This window comes from Condylura cristata, unplaced genomic scaffold (genome assembly GCF_000260355.1).
Source record: "Condylura cristata isolate star-nosed mole 26May11 unplaced genomic scaffold, ConCri1.0 scaffold00005, whole genome shotgun sequence".
Classification (NCBI taxonomy): domain Eukaryota; kingdom Metazoa; phylum Chordata; class Mammalia; order Eulipotyphla; family Talpidae; genus Condylura; species Condylura cristata.
The window spans coordinates 44201777-44222629 of record NW_004567106.1 but is presented as its reverse complement, the minus strand read 5'-3'; the positions used below and the strand labels follow the sequence as shown (position 1 = coordinate 44222629).

The 20853-nt window shown below is 46.8% G+C and overlaps 1 protein-coding gene across 6 annotated transcripts in view; it reads left to right on the top strand.

The window, feature by feature from the left end:
- The window catches only part of ATXN7L1 (ataxin 7-like 1), a 215545-nt gene that overhangs the window by 162151 nt on the left and 32541 nt on the right, over positions 1-20853 (top strand). For all 6 annotated transcript variants that reach the window (XM_004676920.2, XM_012721020.1, XM_012721019.1 and 3 more), the window contains one exon: positions 5366-5588. In XM_004676920.2, coding sequence (XP_004676977.1) covers positions 5366-5588 — 223 coding nt within the window. The remainder of the gene's footprint in view (positions 1-5365; positions 5589-20853) is intronic.

The following is a 20853-nucleotide window of genomic DNA, read 5'->3' as shown; positions in this document are numbered from 1 at the left end:
TCCAGAGAAGGTCACAATGCCCCTGGCACTGGAACTACTTGGCAAGGAACTGCCTGCCACTCATTACCTACCTTAGTCACTTGGCTTTCTTGTGTCTTCATTTCCTCTTCTGCTGAGGGGGGCTGATTCAGTATCCCTTCTCTGACCACTGCGCCACTATATTTAGTGTCTGACTATAATTGTGGCCAATGAGCCTGCTAGCTCAGAGTCTCGCCCCAGCCACTCTACTGTTAAGTCTTTTGATTTTGGGGCAAGTTTCTCAAAAGTAGCCTGCTTCAATTTCCACAGCGGTAAATACCAGTTTGGTCACACAACTAGTGTGGCTCCCTGTGCTGAGACCTATGCTCTGCTCCTCACCTGTGAGCTCCAGTTTACTTTTTGAAGAAGATCCTTGAAATTCAGATTGTCCTTGATAGGAAAAACATCCTGATTACAGCTACTACAGCAGATTGAACCCACTGATAAAACAGAAGTCAGCTAATGATTTGCCAAGCACCGACCTCAGAGGTGAGGGCCGAAGGAGACTGGGTGCTGTCAAATGGGCACCAGCTGCTGGCCTGAGCCCAGAGCTTACACAACCAGGCCGGCCACACATGACTACGGTGCTCAAAGTCTGTTGGAGGGGATCGGTCCCTTAAAAACCGTATTGGAAAATTCCCAGTAAGTTCTTTCTAAAAACGGTACAGGGAGCCACACTGGGTGTTGGTGGCCAGCTCAGCCATTCATGAGACATCTGTGCTGAAGTTTTAAATGCAGGGCACTGATGCTGCAAGTATGAACATACCTCAGTGAATAAGCATAAGGAGGTTGCAATTATTTTTTTTAAATGGAATTCCATGAGAATCTGGTAGAGCTTACCAGTGGTGAGTAGGGCCTAAGGGGAGTGTGATTGTAGGCCCCCCACACCTGACAGGGAACTAGCCTTCAGCCTGTCGAAGGATCAGTTTCTGCCAGCCCCCTCAGCAGGTACTAGGAACTGTGCCCTGGAGTTACACCTGGGTGGGTAATATGCCTGTGGCAAAGCAGGCAGTCTTAGAACAGCTGACTTCTGAGGTCTTGGTCTGGACTTCTGTGATGGAAATGCCTAAAAGCTGAAGGACTGGGGTTTTTGTCTCTAGTCCTCAGTTCTCTAATGCTGAGACAGAGTTATAAGACTCCCTAGACTCAGGACTGCTGGGTTGCTGAAACACTTAAATGGTGATTCTTCTTCTCCCTAGGGAATTTGGGTGCCCGACTGATGTGCAGACAGAGTGGGGAGGAAGGGGAAAGCTGGCTCTTCCAAGCTGACCCCATCTCAGCACCATCCTCCAAGATTTTAAGGTGGCAGAACTCAGAGTCAGAACCACCAGTTCTGACATCCCAGGATCTGATGTTCCCTAGTTCCATGACTTTGGCAATTTGTATCCTTTGCATCTCTTAGAGCCTTGGTTTCACATCTATAGAATAGCAGTAATAATAGCACCTCTCTAATGGTATTATAAGAATTAAATGCGATCAGGTAGATTATGGGTTTAGTGGAGTGCCTGGCTCTTAGGAAATTCCTAAATTATTGTCACTATTGGCCAAAGAGTAGGAGGGGTGAGACTAGAGATTGCTCATCCAAGATCAATCACTGTGTTTGTTACTGTGTTTGACACTTCATTCTATATGGGTGTTCTGGCAGCCATTTTCTGTTTTTCTTCAGTGGATAAGTGGTACTGGTATTAACATTATTAGCACAACAGATTGGTTTTGTCTTTCTGTCACTCATTTTATAGGTTGCAAGACCTATACACAAATGCACCTTTCATTTTGGAAAGAAAGAAAGAAAACAATAAATCAATTCCTAAATAAATTGTGAAACAAAACCAAAAACTCTGACAATAATTATAGTAGAGTATGGCTAGACAACCTACATCATATGTCAGTGACTGAATATTACTTAATCACTTCAAATGGCCAGTCTATGGGAAATGGGGATGTATAAATAGAATACTGTTAGTTGGAAAAGAATGATCTATAATTAATTGATTATAGTTTTGTTAGTGGTTCTATGTATATTAACAAAGAATAAGAAAATTTGAAGGGAAAGGCTCTTTTTCTCCAAAATTAAGTCTATAAAATATTTTAATCATGAATAAGAAAAAAACACAGTGCTCTATAAATTAGTTTTAGGCAGGGCAAATGGAATTAGAATAATTATAGCAATCCATCTAAGGCAGTCCCTTGACCAAAACAGACAAAATGAGTAAGCCCTAAATAGGTGAGGGCTTCTATCAGAATGTCATAATGTAAATCTGGAACACATTACCTAGAGACACTCCATCCGTACAGAACATCTTTTTACAAGACACTTAGACACTGTCCTCTTATCACTGACCCACCCACTTTATACCCAAAGGAAATAACCACTGGCTCTTCACAGAGGAAACACTGAATAAGTATTGGAGCTTTCTGAAAAATCTACTCTGATTTACCCAGGACATCATTTCTCCCATTTTCATAAGCTTAGCAAGTGGAGAATGAAGTTCTAATCACTCTGGCCCTGGTTCTCTCTACTCTCCACACTTACACAGCTATTGTCACCGGGGCCCACAGCTGACGAGCTTGTTCTGGAAGCTCAGGGGACAGAAGTCCGCATCACTCTGGGAGAGAGATGCCATGAAATAGTGATAGACTATTCTGAATGATAAGGAATGTCTGCACAAGTAGGAAATGCTGCTTTAATGTATTTATTGCAATACAGAGTAACATTTAAAAAATTGTGTGAAATTTTAATGAAAAGTCTTTCATATGCAACTTTTTCTTTCATTTGGTCATTTCAGAAGAATTTATGGGACTAACAGATAACACCAAGAAAAAAAACGTTATCCTCTGATTACTTTTCTGGGAATTTAGCAGCAGAATGCGTGGTCTAGAGTTCTCTGAGAAGGTGATTTTAGAACCACTTGTTTGTCCTATTCTTCTTGTCCAATTGATTATTTTTAACTCTTAGTTTAGTCAAATAAAATTTGCCTTTGTTATCAAGGCATACTTCCCCCCAAGAACCTTGGAATATGTCTGCATATCCACCCCCAGAACCCTTTCCACCAGCCTGAACAAGACATAGCAGGTGAGGGGATGAAGACTGCAAAAAAAATACAAAAAGAGCAGTGGTAAAAATGAGTCTTATTTTAGATTAGGAGTCTTCTGTCAAGAAAGAAAGAAAAAGGGTGCTCCAAAGGGCAGGCTTAAGAATGGATTTGAAGAGAGAAGCCTTGATTTTAGTCTCAGTGACTAGGTGTGCCCTGCAGGCTGGTAACTGAAAATCTTACCTATCAAAAAGGGGATTGGAATTGACTTCTGAGATCTAGTTCTAACCTTCAGTGATTCTAAATTCTGTACTTCCTAATTTCCTGGCTTCAAATCTTGTACACACTACACCCCATTTCCTGCCTTCCTGAGAAGCAGCACAGAAGGTCCCACTCCCAAGTAGCCATTGGCCCTGACCTTGGCGAGTCATCTCGCCTTTCTGGGTCTTTAGCCAGTCAGGCATGAGGAGGGTGGAGACGCCTGGCCGCTTCCTGCCTGTCTCACAGGGGTTGTAAAGGCCAGTGCAATTTTACAAAAGATGAATTCCTCCAAGGAAGACCCTGCCTGAGTAAATTATTTCAATGCTTCAGCTGTAATTATTGCTATAACAATATATGCTCAGGAATCATGAGAGATGAGAAGAGAAGAAGCAGATATAAGTATACCTTGGATTTATGGCAATAGAGTGTGGAAAGAGTCTTAGAAGTCATCTAGGGACTTATTTCATTTACAGGAAAAGACATGGAAATGGAGAAAGTTTAAGTTGTGAAATCAAGGTCATCAGCCTAATAACATGGTATGGAGCTGGAGCGTTTTGATCTCCTGGCTCCCAGCCCAGGGCTCTTTCTAGTACATCAAAATGGAGGTCCTGGAACTAGATTTTCCCTCCAAGCTGGCTCCAGGAGCTGTGTGTGTCTGCAAGGTCTACCCTGGTTCAGTGAAGAAAATTACCCGGTCAGGTAAAAATACCCAACAATCAGATGAGCCTCAGAAATTCCCTGCTCCCCCTGACCCTCATTCCCACTTAATCACAGGGCTGGACGCAGTCTGTTTTGAAACAGAACGGCAGCTCCGAGAAACCCCAAAAAGCCCTTTCCCTAAGAGCCACACTCGGGTTGTACGTATCTCCCTGGTCAGGATCTAGGAAAACAGCAGCACAAATGTCTCACTCCGGAGGCCTGAAACTAGGCTTAGAGATGGAGGGAGACATGCGCTGACACCTTTCACATTCCCAGATTTCCAGTTTTGTGATCCCGCTGCTTCCCCTGAGGACATCTGTTTTAATTTCACTTATTTATTCAACACCTTTTAACTAAACATTAACTCTGCAGGTCCTTTATTAGGGATGGGAGAGCTAGGAAGATTTAGGATTTCAGAGCCTTTGTCTTTGGGGGTACAGCATTCTTTGCTATAATTCTGTACAAAGTCCTGGAGTGGCTAAATGTTCTTTTTTTTTTTTTTTTCTTGAGAGGGGTCCTTAACAGTGGTCAAATCTCTTACCCCCTTAAAGGGTAGGACCACTGTAGTGGGCATCCTCCAGCACGTCATGCACCTGCCGCTCTCATCAGTGGCCTCGTCCCCAGGACTGAGTGTGAATATGTAAGGCATGTCTGCCCAAAGCACTGGAATTCTCTGTTGAACCTCAGGAAGCTGTGCCTGCCAACCGAAGTGCAGGCTTGTGGATGCTTCATGAAGGGCAATGTCCTCCTTCATGGCCTGACTTAGTAGCTGTGATCTGGAGCTCAGTGGGCCCCAGAGAGCTGGTGGCTAATGCATACACAGATTCTGGGCCACTTCCTCTCTCTCAAATCCCCCCCCCATTTATTTTTTTTTCAGCGGTGCTGGTGATTCTGAGCTTAGTGCTTCTAATGGGGATCAGGTTCAAGAATTTTCTCTTTATCTTGGGGATCCTGCCCTCCCTGAGCCTTGGGGAACCTCCTGGTCTCTGAGTAGCTGTTTGGGGGTCCTTTCAGCTATGTGGTTATGCCACTGTGTTCAAGTGACACCTGGTGTCTCCTTTGCCAGTCCTAGTAGTGATTTTATGGAAGGATGGCCTAGTGGATGCTCCCTGTGAGAACCTGGTGTCCGTTTCATGTGCTGTTTAATACAGAAATTCAGAACGTAATCATTCTAGTTGCTGGGAGAGGAGCAGAGGTGAAGACACACTGTCGTCAACACTAAGGCGCCAGGGATTCCCACACTGCAAGATCAGCACTTTTCTCTTTGCCTGGGGTGTATGTGAGTCTAGGTGGTTGTGTGAGAGGCTCACTTGCTGTAGATGATGTGCTGAGTTCTATCCTTTCTTCCTCTGTAGAGAGAAGACACGGTTCAATGTGCAGGCCTTCTCCTTCTCCAGCGTCTCCACCCTCCAATGCCAGGACATCACTAGCACAGGTGAAAACAAAAGCCTGTCTCAGCGGCCATAACTCTGCCAGCAGCACCTCAAAGCCATTCAAAACGCCCAAAGACAATCTACTTACCTCCAGTAACAAACAGCACACGGTCTTTTCTGCGAAAGGGTCAAGGGACAAACCATGGTGAGTGTTGGGTGCTGGCAGCCAGCAGCTGTCTACCCTCGCTGCTTGTCCCTGTCACCACGGGAAACAGTGTTTACCCTCTCTGGCTTTGTTCCTGTGCATTGTGTCTAGGAATTTGGGGGAACTGAGGAGGGAGGGAAGGGACAGAAAACCAGAATGAAATGCGAAAGGTAACATAGAGCCTTTAGGCGCCACATGCCTGTCAGGGGAATTGTTCCTTCTCATGAGAGATGAGCCAAGTAGTGACTAAGAAAGGGGTGACAAGGAAATATCCCCCAGTTATACGGTCATCTCTCAATTTTCCACCCCAGTGAAGAGAAGCATTGGTGTAAATAATCAAAAGCACAGGCAGGCAGCCCCATGGGGAAGACAGCTACAGGCCTGCACCACAGGCCCCCCACAGCGCCTCCCCACCGTGAGCAGCCAGGTCTTCACTCTGTGGAATAGCTGCCAGCAGAGGCAGGGAGTTGGGAGCTGGCCATGAGGGGGAAGAGAGAAATCCAAAGAGAATGTCACCCTTTTGGTGGGGTGGGAGAGAGCTGCTTGCAAGTAACTGAAAAATCAGAGGCTTTTTAATTCCTTTTTTTTTTAATCTCAGTCTTTACCAAAAGAGTCAGAAAAGGTTACCTGCAAAATGGACAGATAGGAAACTAAAATGAAAACAGGGAAAGGAAGCAAATGAGTATCCCCAAATGCTGACAGCCCCAACTTGCAGCATGAAAGGGCTGGCTTACACAGAGCCTCTAGCCTTACCTTTCCAGCCTCAGGAAGGCAGTCAGGGGATAAGCTGGAGTCCATCTAACTTGAATATTTAAGGGGGGAAAAGTGTCTGTAAATTAATGATAGTTAATTGCACTTAAGTCCATACCATAGAAAAACTGTGGGCTAAAATCATTCATTAATTGGTTTGTCACTGCATGTTGGAAATGGTGATGATTTTGTAAAGAGCTAATTACACCAGATCAATTAATGAGCCTCTAGTGACAGAGTGGGAAGGTTTAGACACATCTGTCAAGGAGGGCAGTTACCTGTCAAGTCAGTAGGCCTCATGGGCAAGCTTTGTTTTCTTCTGATTGTTCAGACCTGGGGTCCATCCTGTAGAGGGACACAGCTGTCAGTGGTGGGACTTTTTTTTTTTTTTTTAAATCTTGGTGTGCTTCAGTTTTCCTTATCTGTAAAATGGGACTAAAATAGCACTACCTCGTGGGCTTGTTAAAAGGATTAAGTGAGTTAATTTTTATAAAAGTGAGTACAATGTCTGGAGCAGAGTATGCATTTAATAAATATTTGGTGATCAAGTTATTATTATCATGTGTAAAGGTCAGAGCTCCTGCAACTTGGGATAAAGGTTGAGAAGTCTCTCTGAAAAAGTAGAGAAATGACTCTTCAGAGTGAGAATGAAGTTGAAATGGAAAAGGGTAAATGTCATTTATTAAGACTTCAGAAACATGCTGCAGAGAAAATGAGGAGAGCTAGGCAGGTACTGATGAAGAATAATCCAGATAGAGACTCGGGAGCCATGGAAGATCACAAAGAGAACGTGCTAAATGATGAACGAGAGTGCAAGGTGAGAGGCACACATGGGTTCAGGAATTCTCCTGGGAGGCATACCTTCCAGGAGGTGCAAGGGGCCACCCGTGTCCACCTCCCTTCAGACATGCAATATACTCACTTTTTTTTTTTTGAAGTTTTATGCACACAGAACAGGGGTACAGGCCAAAGGTGCAGGGGTGGTGGGAGGATTCACCAGAGACAGTGGGGCACAGAACAGGCAGATTGACAAAGCGCATTGCTGAGGGGAGCAGCAGGCGAGACAGGAGAGGTTTGTCACACCCGTGGGTCACCCCCCTGACAGGGGATCGAACTCACACTGAAGTGGCTGCAGCCAGCCTTAACTCACCAGGGAGTTGTGTCACCAGGGAGGGCCTCTCAATCCTCACTTATTAAGGTCTGCTGTGGTCAAGGCATCTTCCATTAGAGGCAGAAGGTGGTTCTGAAAAAATCTGAAGAACTAGTCAGGGCCCAGAGAAGAGCTGCCAAAAGGATTGCAAGGAGGGAAATAAATTAAGGGGTAAAAGGCTCTCCCCAAAATCTAGAGCGCTTATCTGTGTGAAGAGCAGAAAGCTAAAGGGTGATTTGCCTGAAGACAGAATAAGGGCAGCACCTTTTTGAGGAGACAGGATGCACCCATCTCCTGCTGTTCTCACCTCAGCTATTCACTGGTCATTGTCCCCTTCCCACCACTGCCAGGGACACGCGTCGGGCAGCTTTGGTGTGATGGCTTGGAGGGCCCAGGCTCCGTTCTGAGAGGCTTTCGCAAGAGCAGTGTGGGAGAGCAAGTGCTGAGCGAGGGGCAAGAAAAGCCAGTTCAAGTCCCAGCCTGGCCTCTACCTTTCTTTGTGACCTCGGACAAGTCACTTCACTTCTCTAAGTCTCATTCTCAAGTCTGAGTATTTGATAAATCGCAATCCTCTAAAAATCCTCCAAGAATTCATCATTGCCTACTGAACCATATTAATCCCTCAGCCTAGTCTAAGGGACCCTCTATAAACTGAATGCTAAGCCCCTAATCCAATCCTGATCATCAGTACATCCCATTACTCCAGCTTCTCCACCATGTCTTCCCGTGGCATTTGCCCAGAATATCTGTCTATTTTTACTCAAATTAACTCAGTGAACACCTGCTATCATAATGTGTGTCAATTCTGTGTCAAGCACTGGGGTTATACAGGCCCCCAGATAATCACCTGTGGTACCGTCGTGCAAATTAGAAAGAGGCCCAGATGCAGGCTGTGTTAGGGTGCTCAACTGGATAATGGTCTTCACCCCCCACTCTCCTCCTCAACCAGGCATCCTGCGGTGTGGGGGTGCCACGTTAAATAAGACACAGGCTCTGTCATACAGAGGCTATGAAAAGAGACCTGAGTTAACAGAGTGCAGTGTGGTGAGGCATTGGTTCTGGTAGCACAGAAGGGCACCTGGACTAGAGCTGAGGACTCAGGAAAGGGCTTTGAGAAGAGTTTACACTTGAGATAAATTTGAAGAATAAATAGAAATGAGCTAGACAAAGGAAATCTGATTAGAGTGGCAAATGTTATATGTTGTATGCATATTAATACAGTAAAATAATTAACAAAGTGGGAAATGTAGCTCAGGCAACAGGAACAGAATGTGTAGAAATATTTTCATATGGGAAGAGGCAAGATGAAGCTGGGTAGGTGAGTGAAAGGCAGATTACAAAGTTCCCTTGTATGTGCTACATTTAAAAATTTGGACTTTACCCTGAAAGCTGCATGTAGCTGTAAAAAAGTTTTTGAGTGCAGTAAGGTGACCCTAGCAACAGGATAAAGGGTGGCTTGAGGGGTTTTTAAGAAGTGGGAACAACAGTGAGGACAGTCTGTGTAGCCAAGTGAGGCACACTGACAGCCTGCCTAGGTCACGTGTGTGTAGAAGGGCTCAGAATGTGTGTGGGTCACATGTGGTTAGAAGGGCCCAGGGTGTGGGGGGTCACATGCGTGTAGAAGGGCCCAGGGTGTATGGGGTCATATGTGTTTAGAAGGGCCCAGGGTTTGATGGGGTTCACGTGTGTTTAGAAGGGCCCAAGGTGTTGGGGGGGAGGGAGGAACCACGGGCAAGATTCAGCAGGACTTGGGTGCTGCTGTGTGCACAGCTTCAAAACAGTGGAAGCTTAATATGATGTCGAGTTACCTGGCTTGGACAATGGGGTAACTGGTTCTTTCACATCCTCACGAGAAGCAGAGAAAGGGCCAGAGTATACAGTAGGGAGGAGAGGACTCTAGGCTGAGAGCATCTGAGGACCTACCTAGAACACTGAATGAACACTGAATGTTCGGATCCAGATGTCGGGAGATTGGGATGGACCGGGAATGGGACTGGGCTGGGAATGGGAATTTCTGAGTCATCACTTTAGACCCAGGCACTGAAGCCACAGGTATAAAAAGGGCCACTGAGAGCGGTCCGTGGCTTGAGAAGAGCAGGAACCAACAGCAGGACCCTGGAGAATGGAGGACTAAGGGAAGAGGAACCTGAGGGAGCAGGACTGCTACGCCCTTGTTCTTTCCTCGGCCTCCTTGCCTCCTTTCCTCTCCAAATCCTCACTGTTCCTCACTGCTCACTCCGCCAGCCGCCTCCTTCTCAAGCCTTTCTCTCCTCAGTCGCCCTGTTGCCCACCACCTGATTTGCTGGGTTCTTCTTTTTGGTCCCCATGCACTTCAGTGGTGCCATAAGTTAGACCTGTACCCGACCGCTCTGCAGCCGACGCCAGCCTCCTACACAGGAAGTCCTCACCAACCTAGCGAACTCTTCCCTCTCGGTAATTATTTGTTGGATTGAATGAAAGGGATGTAACCATTCAGAGGATGGTAAAATTCTGCTCCTGGAGATGGTTAACCTTCTAGAAGAGTTTGGAGACTGGCACTCTCTATAGGAAATAGTGCCTACTACCTATGATTTAAAATTTTCTAGTATTGAAACACATTAAATGAATCCTTAAGAATATATTTGATTTAATCTCTCTACAATATTATCTTCAAAGCACATCATCAGTGAGGTAATGTTTTCTTTCTTCATAAATCTTCAAACTGCTGTGTGCTTTATGCTTATAACACCTGTCAATTTGGACAATAAATTTTTTCATCAGAAATACTTGATCCATATTTTGATTTCATAAAAAAAGAGCTTATAAAAGGATTCACATGCCCAAGTGGCTCCAAACATACTCAAGCATTTTCTAACATCTGAATCAAGTATTTGTTTAAGCCATGTTTTGTGTCCAGTAGGCACGTGTGACTAGTGGCTGCGGGATCAGATAGCAGAGAGTTGACCCTGGGTGGGGGCCTCAGGTTTTTTGATTCACAGGCTCCTTCTCCTTCATATTGTGTTATGCTCACAGGCAGGAGTTGCTAAAAATTCCAAGGTAGAAGGAATGCTTGTTCCTTCTACCATTAACCTGCTGCTGGATGTGGGATGTGTGGGAAATGCCCCAGGGGACCCAATTAGGTCATCCCCAAAGCCCTGCCCAGTCCCCCCTAGCTCTGAAGTCACGCTATATCAGCCCCAAGGCCAAGGCAGCACAAACCCTACTAATTGTACGCTAGCAGATCCTGTTCCCAAATAGTTCGAACATTCAGGTACAATAACCAAACAATATCGCTTCTGAGTTATGAGTTCAGGCCCCCTTTCTGGCATCTCATAGAAAGTTAAATAGTCTGTGGCTTGTAACTGTGTAAGAGAAAGGGAGAAACAGGTGGGCTTTCCCCTGCCACCAGCTTTGACCCCTCGATCTGCTTGGAAGAGCTCACAGCTCACCCAGCACCCCACTCTGCACTAGTTCACTGTCCAATTGGTGAGGACCACCCCTGGGGAAGCCAGAGGCTGGTGTCCCACTATGTGGGTGTCCATGGAACCCATAAAAGCAGAGGGATGTGAGTAAGATGATCCTCAACCCTGGCGAAAGTCAAGGGGGATTTCTGGCTGATAGGCTGTTTGAGCTGAGGTGAGCATTTCAGCCTTTCCTTCTAAGTCCCTGCTCAGACAGGGGACCTGCCCAGCACAGGGCCTGAGTCAGCCAAAGTAACTTTCCCATCTGCTGTCACCTGGCCACCCTGCGTCCAGCCTGGTGAGCCCCCAGGACCAAACCTGCTGATGTGGGTGGGAGACAGGGAGGAGGTTTCCTCCCTGGCAGGGCTTGTTGCCTTCTCTTTGGGCCTTATCAACCCACACGTGTGTGCAGAATGCTAAATATGCTCAGCGATTAAAAATGCAGGAGATGAGCCTGCTGCTCCAGAAGGAAAATGAGCCAGAGCAAAAGAAAAGTCAGCAGGCTCAATGGCCTCCGGTGTGTGCCCACAGCAGGGGGGGGAGGTGGGGGGGCCAGGGAGGCAGTGGGGGAGACAGGGCTCCTCTCCAGATACTTAGAATGGGAGGCGTGTCCTCCAGGAGTGGGGGAGGAGGGAGGGTAGCAGCCTCTGGAAGCCTTCCCAGCACTTTATGGCAAGGGGAGTGATCACTGAGAGGTCCTGGCCAAGCGTGTTGGGAGAAACAAGGCCGGCTTATCGCTTCTTGCCGGGTGCTGGCCTGAACTGACGAGATCACAGTTTAGTATGGACAGCTCCCAGAGGAGCAGGGCAGGCTCGCCTCAGGGCTTCCAGCAGGCTGGGAATCTTAGAGACCTGAGCAATGGACACCTGTCAGGTGACCTGACCCCTCTGACCACCTAGATTCCTTCCTTCAATGCATCTCCTTGCCCCTTATCCTGCCCCCCTCCACCCTTCCTTTGCACCCACCTAAGTGCTGTATGCCCCTGCCCTGCTCAGAATTCTTAAATGGTTCTGTTATTTGCCCACAGAATACATATTTAACCCTTTTGAGAGATGGAATATTTGATCTGGGCTTGTCCATTTGCTGCCACCAATATTTAAAAGATTAATTTATTATTTATTTATGCATATAGAACTGGGGTACAGGCCAGATGCACAGGGGCGGTGAGTGGGGAACAGAACAGGCTGACTGATAAAGTACACTGCTGAGGGGAGCAGCAGGCAGGTCAGGAGAGGTCTGCTGCACCATGTGGGTCACCTCCAGGGCCAGGGGTTGAACTCGCACTGAAGTGGCTGCAGCTAGCTTGCAGTGCTGCATCCTAAGTTGCTCCACCAGCCACCAATATTTTAACCCTTTCATTTCATATGCCAGGTTTCTGCATTGCTTAGAGCTCCTCAAACATGCCTGCATGTGGGCACTTGCTATTTCCCTTCCTGGGAACAACCCCTTGCCTGTCCTTACATGTACTTAAAATTTCTGCATGCATGTCACTTCCTCCATGAAGCCTTCCTGGCCTTTTCATACAAACTTAGATGCTCCCTCCTCCAGGCTTCCATTAACATCTGACATACCATTCTTAAGACCTTCAATCCTGTGTTATATTTATTGTGCTTTTGTGCTCCCTCCATATACTCCTCAGCTGGGCCAGGAGCTCCTTGTCTTCCTCATGGTTTAGCTTGGAGTCTAGCATCCAGCAGATATTTCACAGAGATGTTTCTAACAGCTAAAGGAAATAAATATCAGTCATAAATAAATATCTCTTAGGTTATTCAGGAGAAATCAGAATGCCAATTACCATTGTGGAAATATTTCCGCCCTACCTTACAATTATTAGTTAGGAAGGGAGAGCTTAGTGCTAAATGATTAAAAGGAAAACTGTGTACTTTGGCAAGATATTTTATAAAAACATAAAAGAGGAGGCAAGTATATAGTGCATCCCCATGCCAAGAACATACCCAGGACACATTTGACCACATAAAGCAAGCCCTTGTCAGAAGGGAACTAAATTGGGATGCTTTCCACAGAAATGCCTCACTGGATTCCCACTTTAAAATGCAACCCCTAACACAAGAAATGAGAGGAAGGCTAAGATTTCTGAGGTCAGCTTCTGTCCCTCCCCCCTCTTCCCCCCATGCAGGTCTGGGTGTCTGGAGAAAGGAATGAGGCAGAGGATGAGGCTGAACAAAAGGAAGCTTCCCTTCCAGGGAAGCATTAAAAAAGTTTCAATATCTGAGTGCTGCTGGCACTGGAGTTTTAGATATCAAAGTAAGGACAATGGACAGCTCCTTGGTTGTAAACTTAACTGACCATGAAAGTCACAGAAGTGCTCAGAAGTAGAAACTAGTTCTAAGGAGACAAACTATAAGCTAGGACAGCTGAGAAGGGGGGAAATGGCTCGCTAGTGGAAGGGATCTGAGCAGCCACGGCTAGGAGTCCTTCATATATGCATAGTACATTATAATTTTCAGATGCTTTTATAGCCCCAGTCTCTTTTGCGTCTGCTGGGTGTTGAAGATGAGATAGTTACAAAGCTGGGACTTGATCCTTTGTCTTCTCACTCGCGGTGCTGTGATACAGAAACTGGGGTAGCCTTTTAAACCTGTGGTTCCTCATCTGTAAATTGAGGACAAACATGACCCTCTGTGGATGTGCATAGAGCAATGCATGTGCTCTGTGTGTGTCAAGGGAGAGGAGAGGAGTGAAGAGCTGGAGGGTAGGAGAAGGTCTGCCAGCACTCCCTGTCTTCATGTTCATCATCATTCTGGTTCTTCTGCCAGAAAAAGACACAACAGCAGGCTGGCCCTTATCTAAAAAGTATGTCTTCCGGTTAAGAGCTACTTCAGTTTTTATTGCATGTGACTGAACTTCCACTGAGAACTTTAATTCATTCAATTCATCCTTTCCTAAGTGCCAAATTAGGTACAGTAAGTCCTCACTTAACATCATGGATAGGTTCTTGGAAACTGTGACTTTAAGCAAAACAACATAATGAAAGTAGCTCCTTGAATAATGTTATTTTGCTTAATATCAGGTGGGATTTTTCCCCCTCCAAGCTTAAAACAAAACAATGCCATAGGAAATAATATTATTCAAGGCCTATGTGTGTCCAACATAACTCTGAAGGGATATATACACATTAGGTAGAGGTTTCTGTCCCCAGGTGCCTTACTGCTTGGTCCAGCCACTAGAAATAGAAATAAAACTTTTTCATTTGATTTGATAAGTGCAGCTGAAAAAGCTAGGAAGGAAGAGCTAGTGTTGAGAGAGAAGATCTGGGCAGACCGGGGCTGGGGGTTGTTCACCAGGACCAGAGATCAGGGCCAGGCAACAGGAGGAGCCCAGGCACGGTCGAGCTCAGAGCAGGCGGAGCTCTCAGTAGGCGTTGGAGCAGCGGTGGGTGTCCTGAGAGAGAGAACCCTTTGGTACTCTGGGCACATGGAGCCCATGTCTCCATAGGGAGACAGCAGTGTCAGATTTGTATTTGTGTCTGAGAGGAACTGCAGAGGCAGGGACAGAAAGACTGGTGGTGGGGAGTCCCTCCAGGTCCAGACAACCAATGATGAAGCCTGACCTGGTCATGCAGACAGTGACCTGGCAGGCTTGTGAGCGACTGTGTGCCGGCAAGAGCCAGTGTGTCAAACTAGACGGTGATGTTGTGAACATAGAGTGATTTGAAAATAGAAGGTTACTTAATTTTGAGACAGAGAGTTTCCTGAGTCTTTTCCAGGTCTGTGTGGCCACTAAAACTCTTGACGGTTTAAAAAAATATGTATAGTGGGGCCTCCCTGGTGGCGCAAGAAGTTAAATTGCAGCACTGTGAAGTTTATCCTCAGCCCCACATGGCGTGGCAGACCTCTCCTGACCCACCCGCTGCTCCCTCAGCAGTGGACTTCACTAGGTCTGGCTGTTCTGCTCCCTACACTGCCTCTGGTGGGTCCTCTCACCCCCTGCACCTCTGGCCTGTACCCCAGTTCTTGTATGCAGAAATAAATCTTTTTTTTTAATTACATAATATTCTGGATGAAGTAGAGAAGGATAGGGCTGTCTGCATACTGCTGGTTCTCTTTGATACCGAGAAGGAAAAAGCAGAGTGAATGACAGGCAGAGTTTCCCACTCTGGACCCCTTGAGAGAGCAGAAGCACCCCATGGTTGTTGCTCTGAGACTAGAGAACAGAGGGTGTCAATATCCTGCCCTGTAGCCAGTGATGCTATGCCATTTTCTCACCCCTCCATGTGCTCAGAGTAAGGTTCCTGAAAGCCAAGCAGAGGTCCTAAACCCAGATCCCTGTCCCCAGCATACCCAGGCAGGGGATTGTTTTGTGAGGAGTCTCTCTCCCTGGACAAGTGTTAGCTCCAGGGCTTGAGAGAGACTGAGTTTAAGTCGTGCACTGCTGCTGGAAGACTAGGAGGACTGTAGGGCATCCAGGACAGCTTTCAGCTCCACTTGCAGGAGCCAATGACCTCTGGTGGCTGCCGAGGGGAGCTCCACTTGCTGCTCCAGAGAGCTCACCTGGACCAGGAGGCGCTGGTGCAGGGAGGGGGCTGTTTGCTCAGTACCAGCCCTCCTTCCAGAACCCGCTTACCTCCTGGTCTCTACCATCGCAAATCCTGTCTTCAGAGGGCCTGCTACCATTTATGCATTGATATGAGTGTTCAATGAGTGTTCTTTCTTTTTTTTTTTTAAATAATATAATATTTTAGTTTTACATCATTTTGTGCCTTTTTCTATCTCAGTTGTAATCCCTGGAGTGTTCATTTTTTAAATAGTGAGGCTCTTCTCAGGAAGTGCAGGCATGGGCCAGGTAGCTATTTCGGCTGAGGGTTGTCTTAACTCTCTCCTGACTCACTGCCTGAAGCTGTACCACTGAGGCAAACTAGCCCCAGAGACGGTGGGCCCAGTGGCATTCACCTCACTGTGCCGGAACTGGTTCTCCCGTATATTTGTTTTCCTTTCCATGTATGTGTTTTTAATCGGTCAGTTGTTTACATATCTGTATAACATTGAGGTTACATTTGTACACCCCCGTGTGTGCACATGCTTCACTCACTTCTACCAAACCTTCCAATCTTCCCCTCTTTCTCTCCTTCTCGTCTGTAGCTTGCTTATTATTTTCTACATTCTTGCAACATTACAACTACCCAGAAAGGCCGGGATACTTAGGGCTCTTTTTCTCCTAGTGGGCTCAGAGACCACCTTCTGGGAGCCGTCACTCAGGATCTGACTAGCCAGAGAGTGCCTAAGAGAGGCTGCTAGTCTCCTGGGCCCTCCCAGGGCCTCTTGCTTCCAGGATATTTGAAGCAGCCTAGAAAGGGCACCTGCAGCTATCCTTCCAGAAGACCTGTTAGAGCTGGCATTGCCTAACACCACAGGGTAACAGGAGACAGCGTGTTTGTCTGGGCGGAGGCTGGCGTTCCCCGCTCACTCTTCTTGCACAGTATGTTTTTGAGGTGGGAATTTCAAACCAGTCCAGTTTTCGCTAGGGATAAAAGAGGAGCTAAGAAGCAGGTGGGATTATGAAATCGAACTGACCCTCTTCCCTTTTTATTTTCACTCCAGTTTATTGGGGGCCATTTGTGCTGAACAACATGCTAAGCAGTTTGTATTCTATCTCATTTAATCACTTCAGATATCCACAGTGCGCTTCACTTTACCCATGAGGCCCTGAATGGCAATGTCTTGAGACCAGTTAGGCAGGGCAGCCACCTGTGCCTGTGTGGCTTTTGCATGGTACGAGGCTGCACCGAGGAAGCAAGGGAGAACTTACACCAGCCAGGCCAGATGACCGTTTCTAATGCTCACAGAAGTCCTCAAGGACTCACTGAGACCCTGCCTAGAAAAAGCCAGATGATTCTCTCCTCATCGTAAGTCTAGCAATAGAAATAGGCGAGCCCAGATATAGGTTTTTTCAAAGCCTGTATACCCAACCATTATCCTAAACTCTTTTGCAACACCCTCCACAGTCTGAATTTGCCAGAACAGTGACACCACACAGACTATCAGCTCAGCCCTGTTTGTCATCCTTTATTTTACTTTACTTGCTTCTGTCCACTTTAATTCATCAAAGTCAGCTAGCTCACTCCCCTTCCCCACCCCACCCAGTTTAAGGGAAGTGCCGCATCATTCTTCTCACCTCCTAATCACTTCTACCAACTGAGGGGTCTTGGTTCATCAGCTAAGTCACTGATAAAGATGCTTTAACCTCCTTAGCCAGGGATGTGTCCCTACAAGCTCCACTGAGTACTACTGCGAGCTGGCACGAGACCCTGCTAACCAATCTTTTCTGGCCTCAGCTGCCAGAGCCACTCACTCCTGTCACTATGTGGTCTGACCACATTTTCCCAGCTTACCGAGGGTGTGTTATATGGGAGGGAATCCAAAGCTGTGTAAAGGCCAGGGAGATTATACCCAGCAGTTCCTCTCCAGTCCTGACACTCAGCCTCAGAATACTGCTGATTAATCTGGCAGATTTTCTTATTTACCATGCTCTGGGGTTGATTGCCCTGTTTTCTGTTTGCTTAAGGTGTTTACAAATTGGCTTTCTGAAAGTTTTTGCAATATTTTTCAGGATAAAAAAATACCATTTATTCATGGGTCAGGATTTATGTAGTACATCCTGTATATACCTGCTACTTAGGCTCATTTTTGTGTGTGATTACCTGACTCCTAGTCTTTAGAAACATCCCATTTAAGTATTCAACTTAATTTAAGTTGGGGGCCCTCTCTAGTGGCACAACACGTTAAGGCACAGTGCTGCAAAGCTGGCTGAAGCCCCTTCAATGAAAGTTCAATCCCTGGCCAGGGAGGTGACCACATGGTGCGGCAGACATCTCCTGTCTCTCCCACCGCTCCCCTTAGCAGCGTACTTTGTAAATCTGCCTGTTCTACTCCCCACTCTGTCTCTGGCCTATACCCCAGTTCTGTATGAACAAATAAATCTGGCCTATACCCCAGTTCTGTATAGGCACCTCTGGCCTATACCCCAGTTCTGTATGAACAAATAAATCTTTTTTAAAAATGAATTTAAAGTAGGTATAAATCATCCCAATAGACCTTCCACAGTACATCTAAAAGCCCCCAAAAGAACTCCTTTTCTGGGGCCTTTTAAAACAAAACAACTTCCCATTTCCTTGGGGTGACTTAAGCTATCAGTGCTTGGAAGACAAGGCTTGGTGAGCTGGCTTTCACAAGGATCTGCTAGAAAATCAGAGATCCTTAAAATTCTGCCAGGCCCAAAGCACAGGCACATGGGCCTCTGTTGAAGGAGTTGGTGGGCAGAAATCAAACAGCTGAGAACTCTCATCAGACACATAACCCACAGCACAAATACCATATGTCTTCACACGCCTGTCAAATCCATCTTTACCCCGTGCTGGTAAGCGTAGCAGGACTGGTAATGATTTCTGCAGGTCTAAAAAGACTTTCTGAACCATCCTTTTAAAGCTTATTTGTTGATGATGAAAGAACACATCATGATCACCAAGAAAGCATAGAAAGTAGCTGGCCCCCGAGATGCCTTGGTGGCCCTCAAATAACACCGTGTGATTTCCACCTCCGCTCACTTGCAGGCATCACTGAGCAGGGTGGGGAATCTACGGGTGCCGGGAGGACCCTCTTTGGCTCAGAAAGGCACATTCTGACAGGCAAGACCACAGCAGCCGCAACAGCACACTAGAAGCCAGTGTGCTGCATCCGTCTGTCGAGGGACAAGGATCCCTTCCTAGGACCTGAAACAGAAGTACAGAGATAACAAGGAGATAACTACTCCTGGTATATTACACACAGCAGGGGAACACGCTGCAGCCCTGGGCTCCCTGAAAGAGTTCATCCCTAGCGAACAAAACAGCCATTATGAAAGCAGCAGGGGAAGAGCAGTTCTTCTTTCTCTTTCAAACACTGCTCCTCCAAGGGAGGATAGCAGTGAGGTGATAGATGCCACTAATTGTGGGACTTAGGACTTGTGAGAGTACATCCCTTAAAGCTGAAAGGGAAGGAAGTTTAGGGGCTCCAGCCAACCTTAGAACTCACTGCCAGGCGTGTTTATCACCTAAGCAAACAGAAGAACAGGCAGCTTAGTTAGTCAGCTAGGTGTTGCCAACTAGCCACCCCCCCAGCTCCTAACCGCACGGAGGTGTTGGCGTGAGTGTGAGTACACTCACCACAGGCAGATGCCCATGCTGTGAAAGCAGGGGCTACAGTCTTGGCTCATGTCCAGGTGGAGAAAAATTAAACCTGTTACTCACGGCCCACCGCCATCTGGAAGGGACCTTTACCTGCCCAGGGCTGGGACTCTTCACTGACTGGAAAGCTGGAGTGAGAAGGGGGCAATGGGGGGGATGCAGAAGACATCCCTGAGGTGATGGCTCCCCAGCTGTCAGAGGAGAGACGTGGGCAGGGGTCTGTGTGTACATGAAGTAGGGGTCTGGATGCTCAGCCACGTCTTAACGTCAGCCAGAACCCAACTGAAGAAAGGATTGACTCTCTGGGATTGGTTTCCAAATCGCACAACACCATCTTGTGATCGTTTCTTCCTTTCTCCATCAGTTCAGAACCTGGGGCTGTTGGATGTAGTAGTAAAGAAAGAAAACCAAGTATTCAGCAGGACGGATACCTGACATTTATACTGGGAGATAAGGGTGGCCAGGGCAAATAGGGACGATTTTCACTCCCTCCCCGCCCTGTCCGAGGCGCCTTGGAGCCTCCCCACTCCCGGGGAGCTGCCTGCTTCTCTGTCTTGAGTCAGAAGCAGGTTTGGAAAGGAAGTTCAAAATCTTTGGCGGGGAGAGAGGATGCCCAAGATAAAAGTGTTAGGGCAGTTGCCAGCCTCTTCTTGACTCTATCTATAATTTCATTAGCTAGTGGACATGCTTGCGAATTCCCACCCAAAGCAACTCCATCTCCCTTCTCCTCCAGCTGCCAAGATGTGGCCTATTCACCTGACATCAGGAGTGTTTACTCTGTGGTTCAGCTTCTTACTGACTCACTAGGTCTTTGCAATCCTTTTGAAATGTTCTTAAAAAGAAAAAATTTATTGTATTTATGTATGCATAAAGGATCTGGAGCTCTAGGCCACAGGTGTGAGGGGAGGAGGGGGTGAGAGGATTCACCAGAGATAGAGTGGGGGGCACAACAGGTGGGTCTACTGAAGTACACTGCTGAGGGCAACAGTGAGCAAGGCAGGAGAGGTCTGCTGCACAATATGGGTTCACTCCCTGGCCAGGGATCGAACTCATGCCGCAGTGACTGCCTATAGCTTGATAGCACTGAGATTTAACCCCTGTACCACCATGGAAGGCCCCCTTTTGAAACAGATATTATCCCTCTCTAGGATATTCAGTCCCAGAGGACTATACTTCAGGCTTTCCTTCTGGTTTCTGGTGGGCTTCAATTCCACATCCTGCCAATAAGCCCTGGGATTGAATTGCAGCTAGAATTCTAGAAGCACCAGTGGATAGGAATAAGCCACGCATGCAATAGTGGAGAAATTCCAAATTAGGAGGTCAGTCATAGGTATGAGCTGGCCTGACTCAATCTCAGTGATACACAGTTGGGAAGAAGCATTGCCAAAGAGATGAGTCAAGCAGCAAAGTTCCAGGTGACCAGACCCAGTGCACCTGCACCCTCACAGGAACATGTTGGAGCCAGACATAAAATTAAGGGAGAAACCAGCCTGCAGTGTGAGCATCTCAGGACCTGTTGGCCTTTATTAAGTGCATTTGCGTTTATACAGTCATTCTGGATTATTCTCTTCCAGCATTGTATCTGTCTGCTGAGCACATGAATGCTGAACCTGAGCCCTGGGTACTTTTCACAGAAACTGGAGGCCTTCCCTGTACTCACGCTGGCTTGTCTGACTAGAGCCACGTCTAGAATTTTAAGGTCCTGTTTTCCTTTCCTGAACAAACTTGGTTTTGTCTATCAGAGAA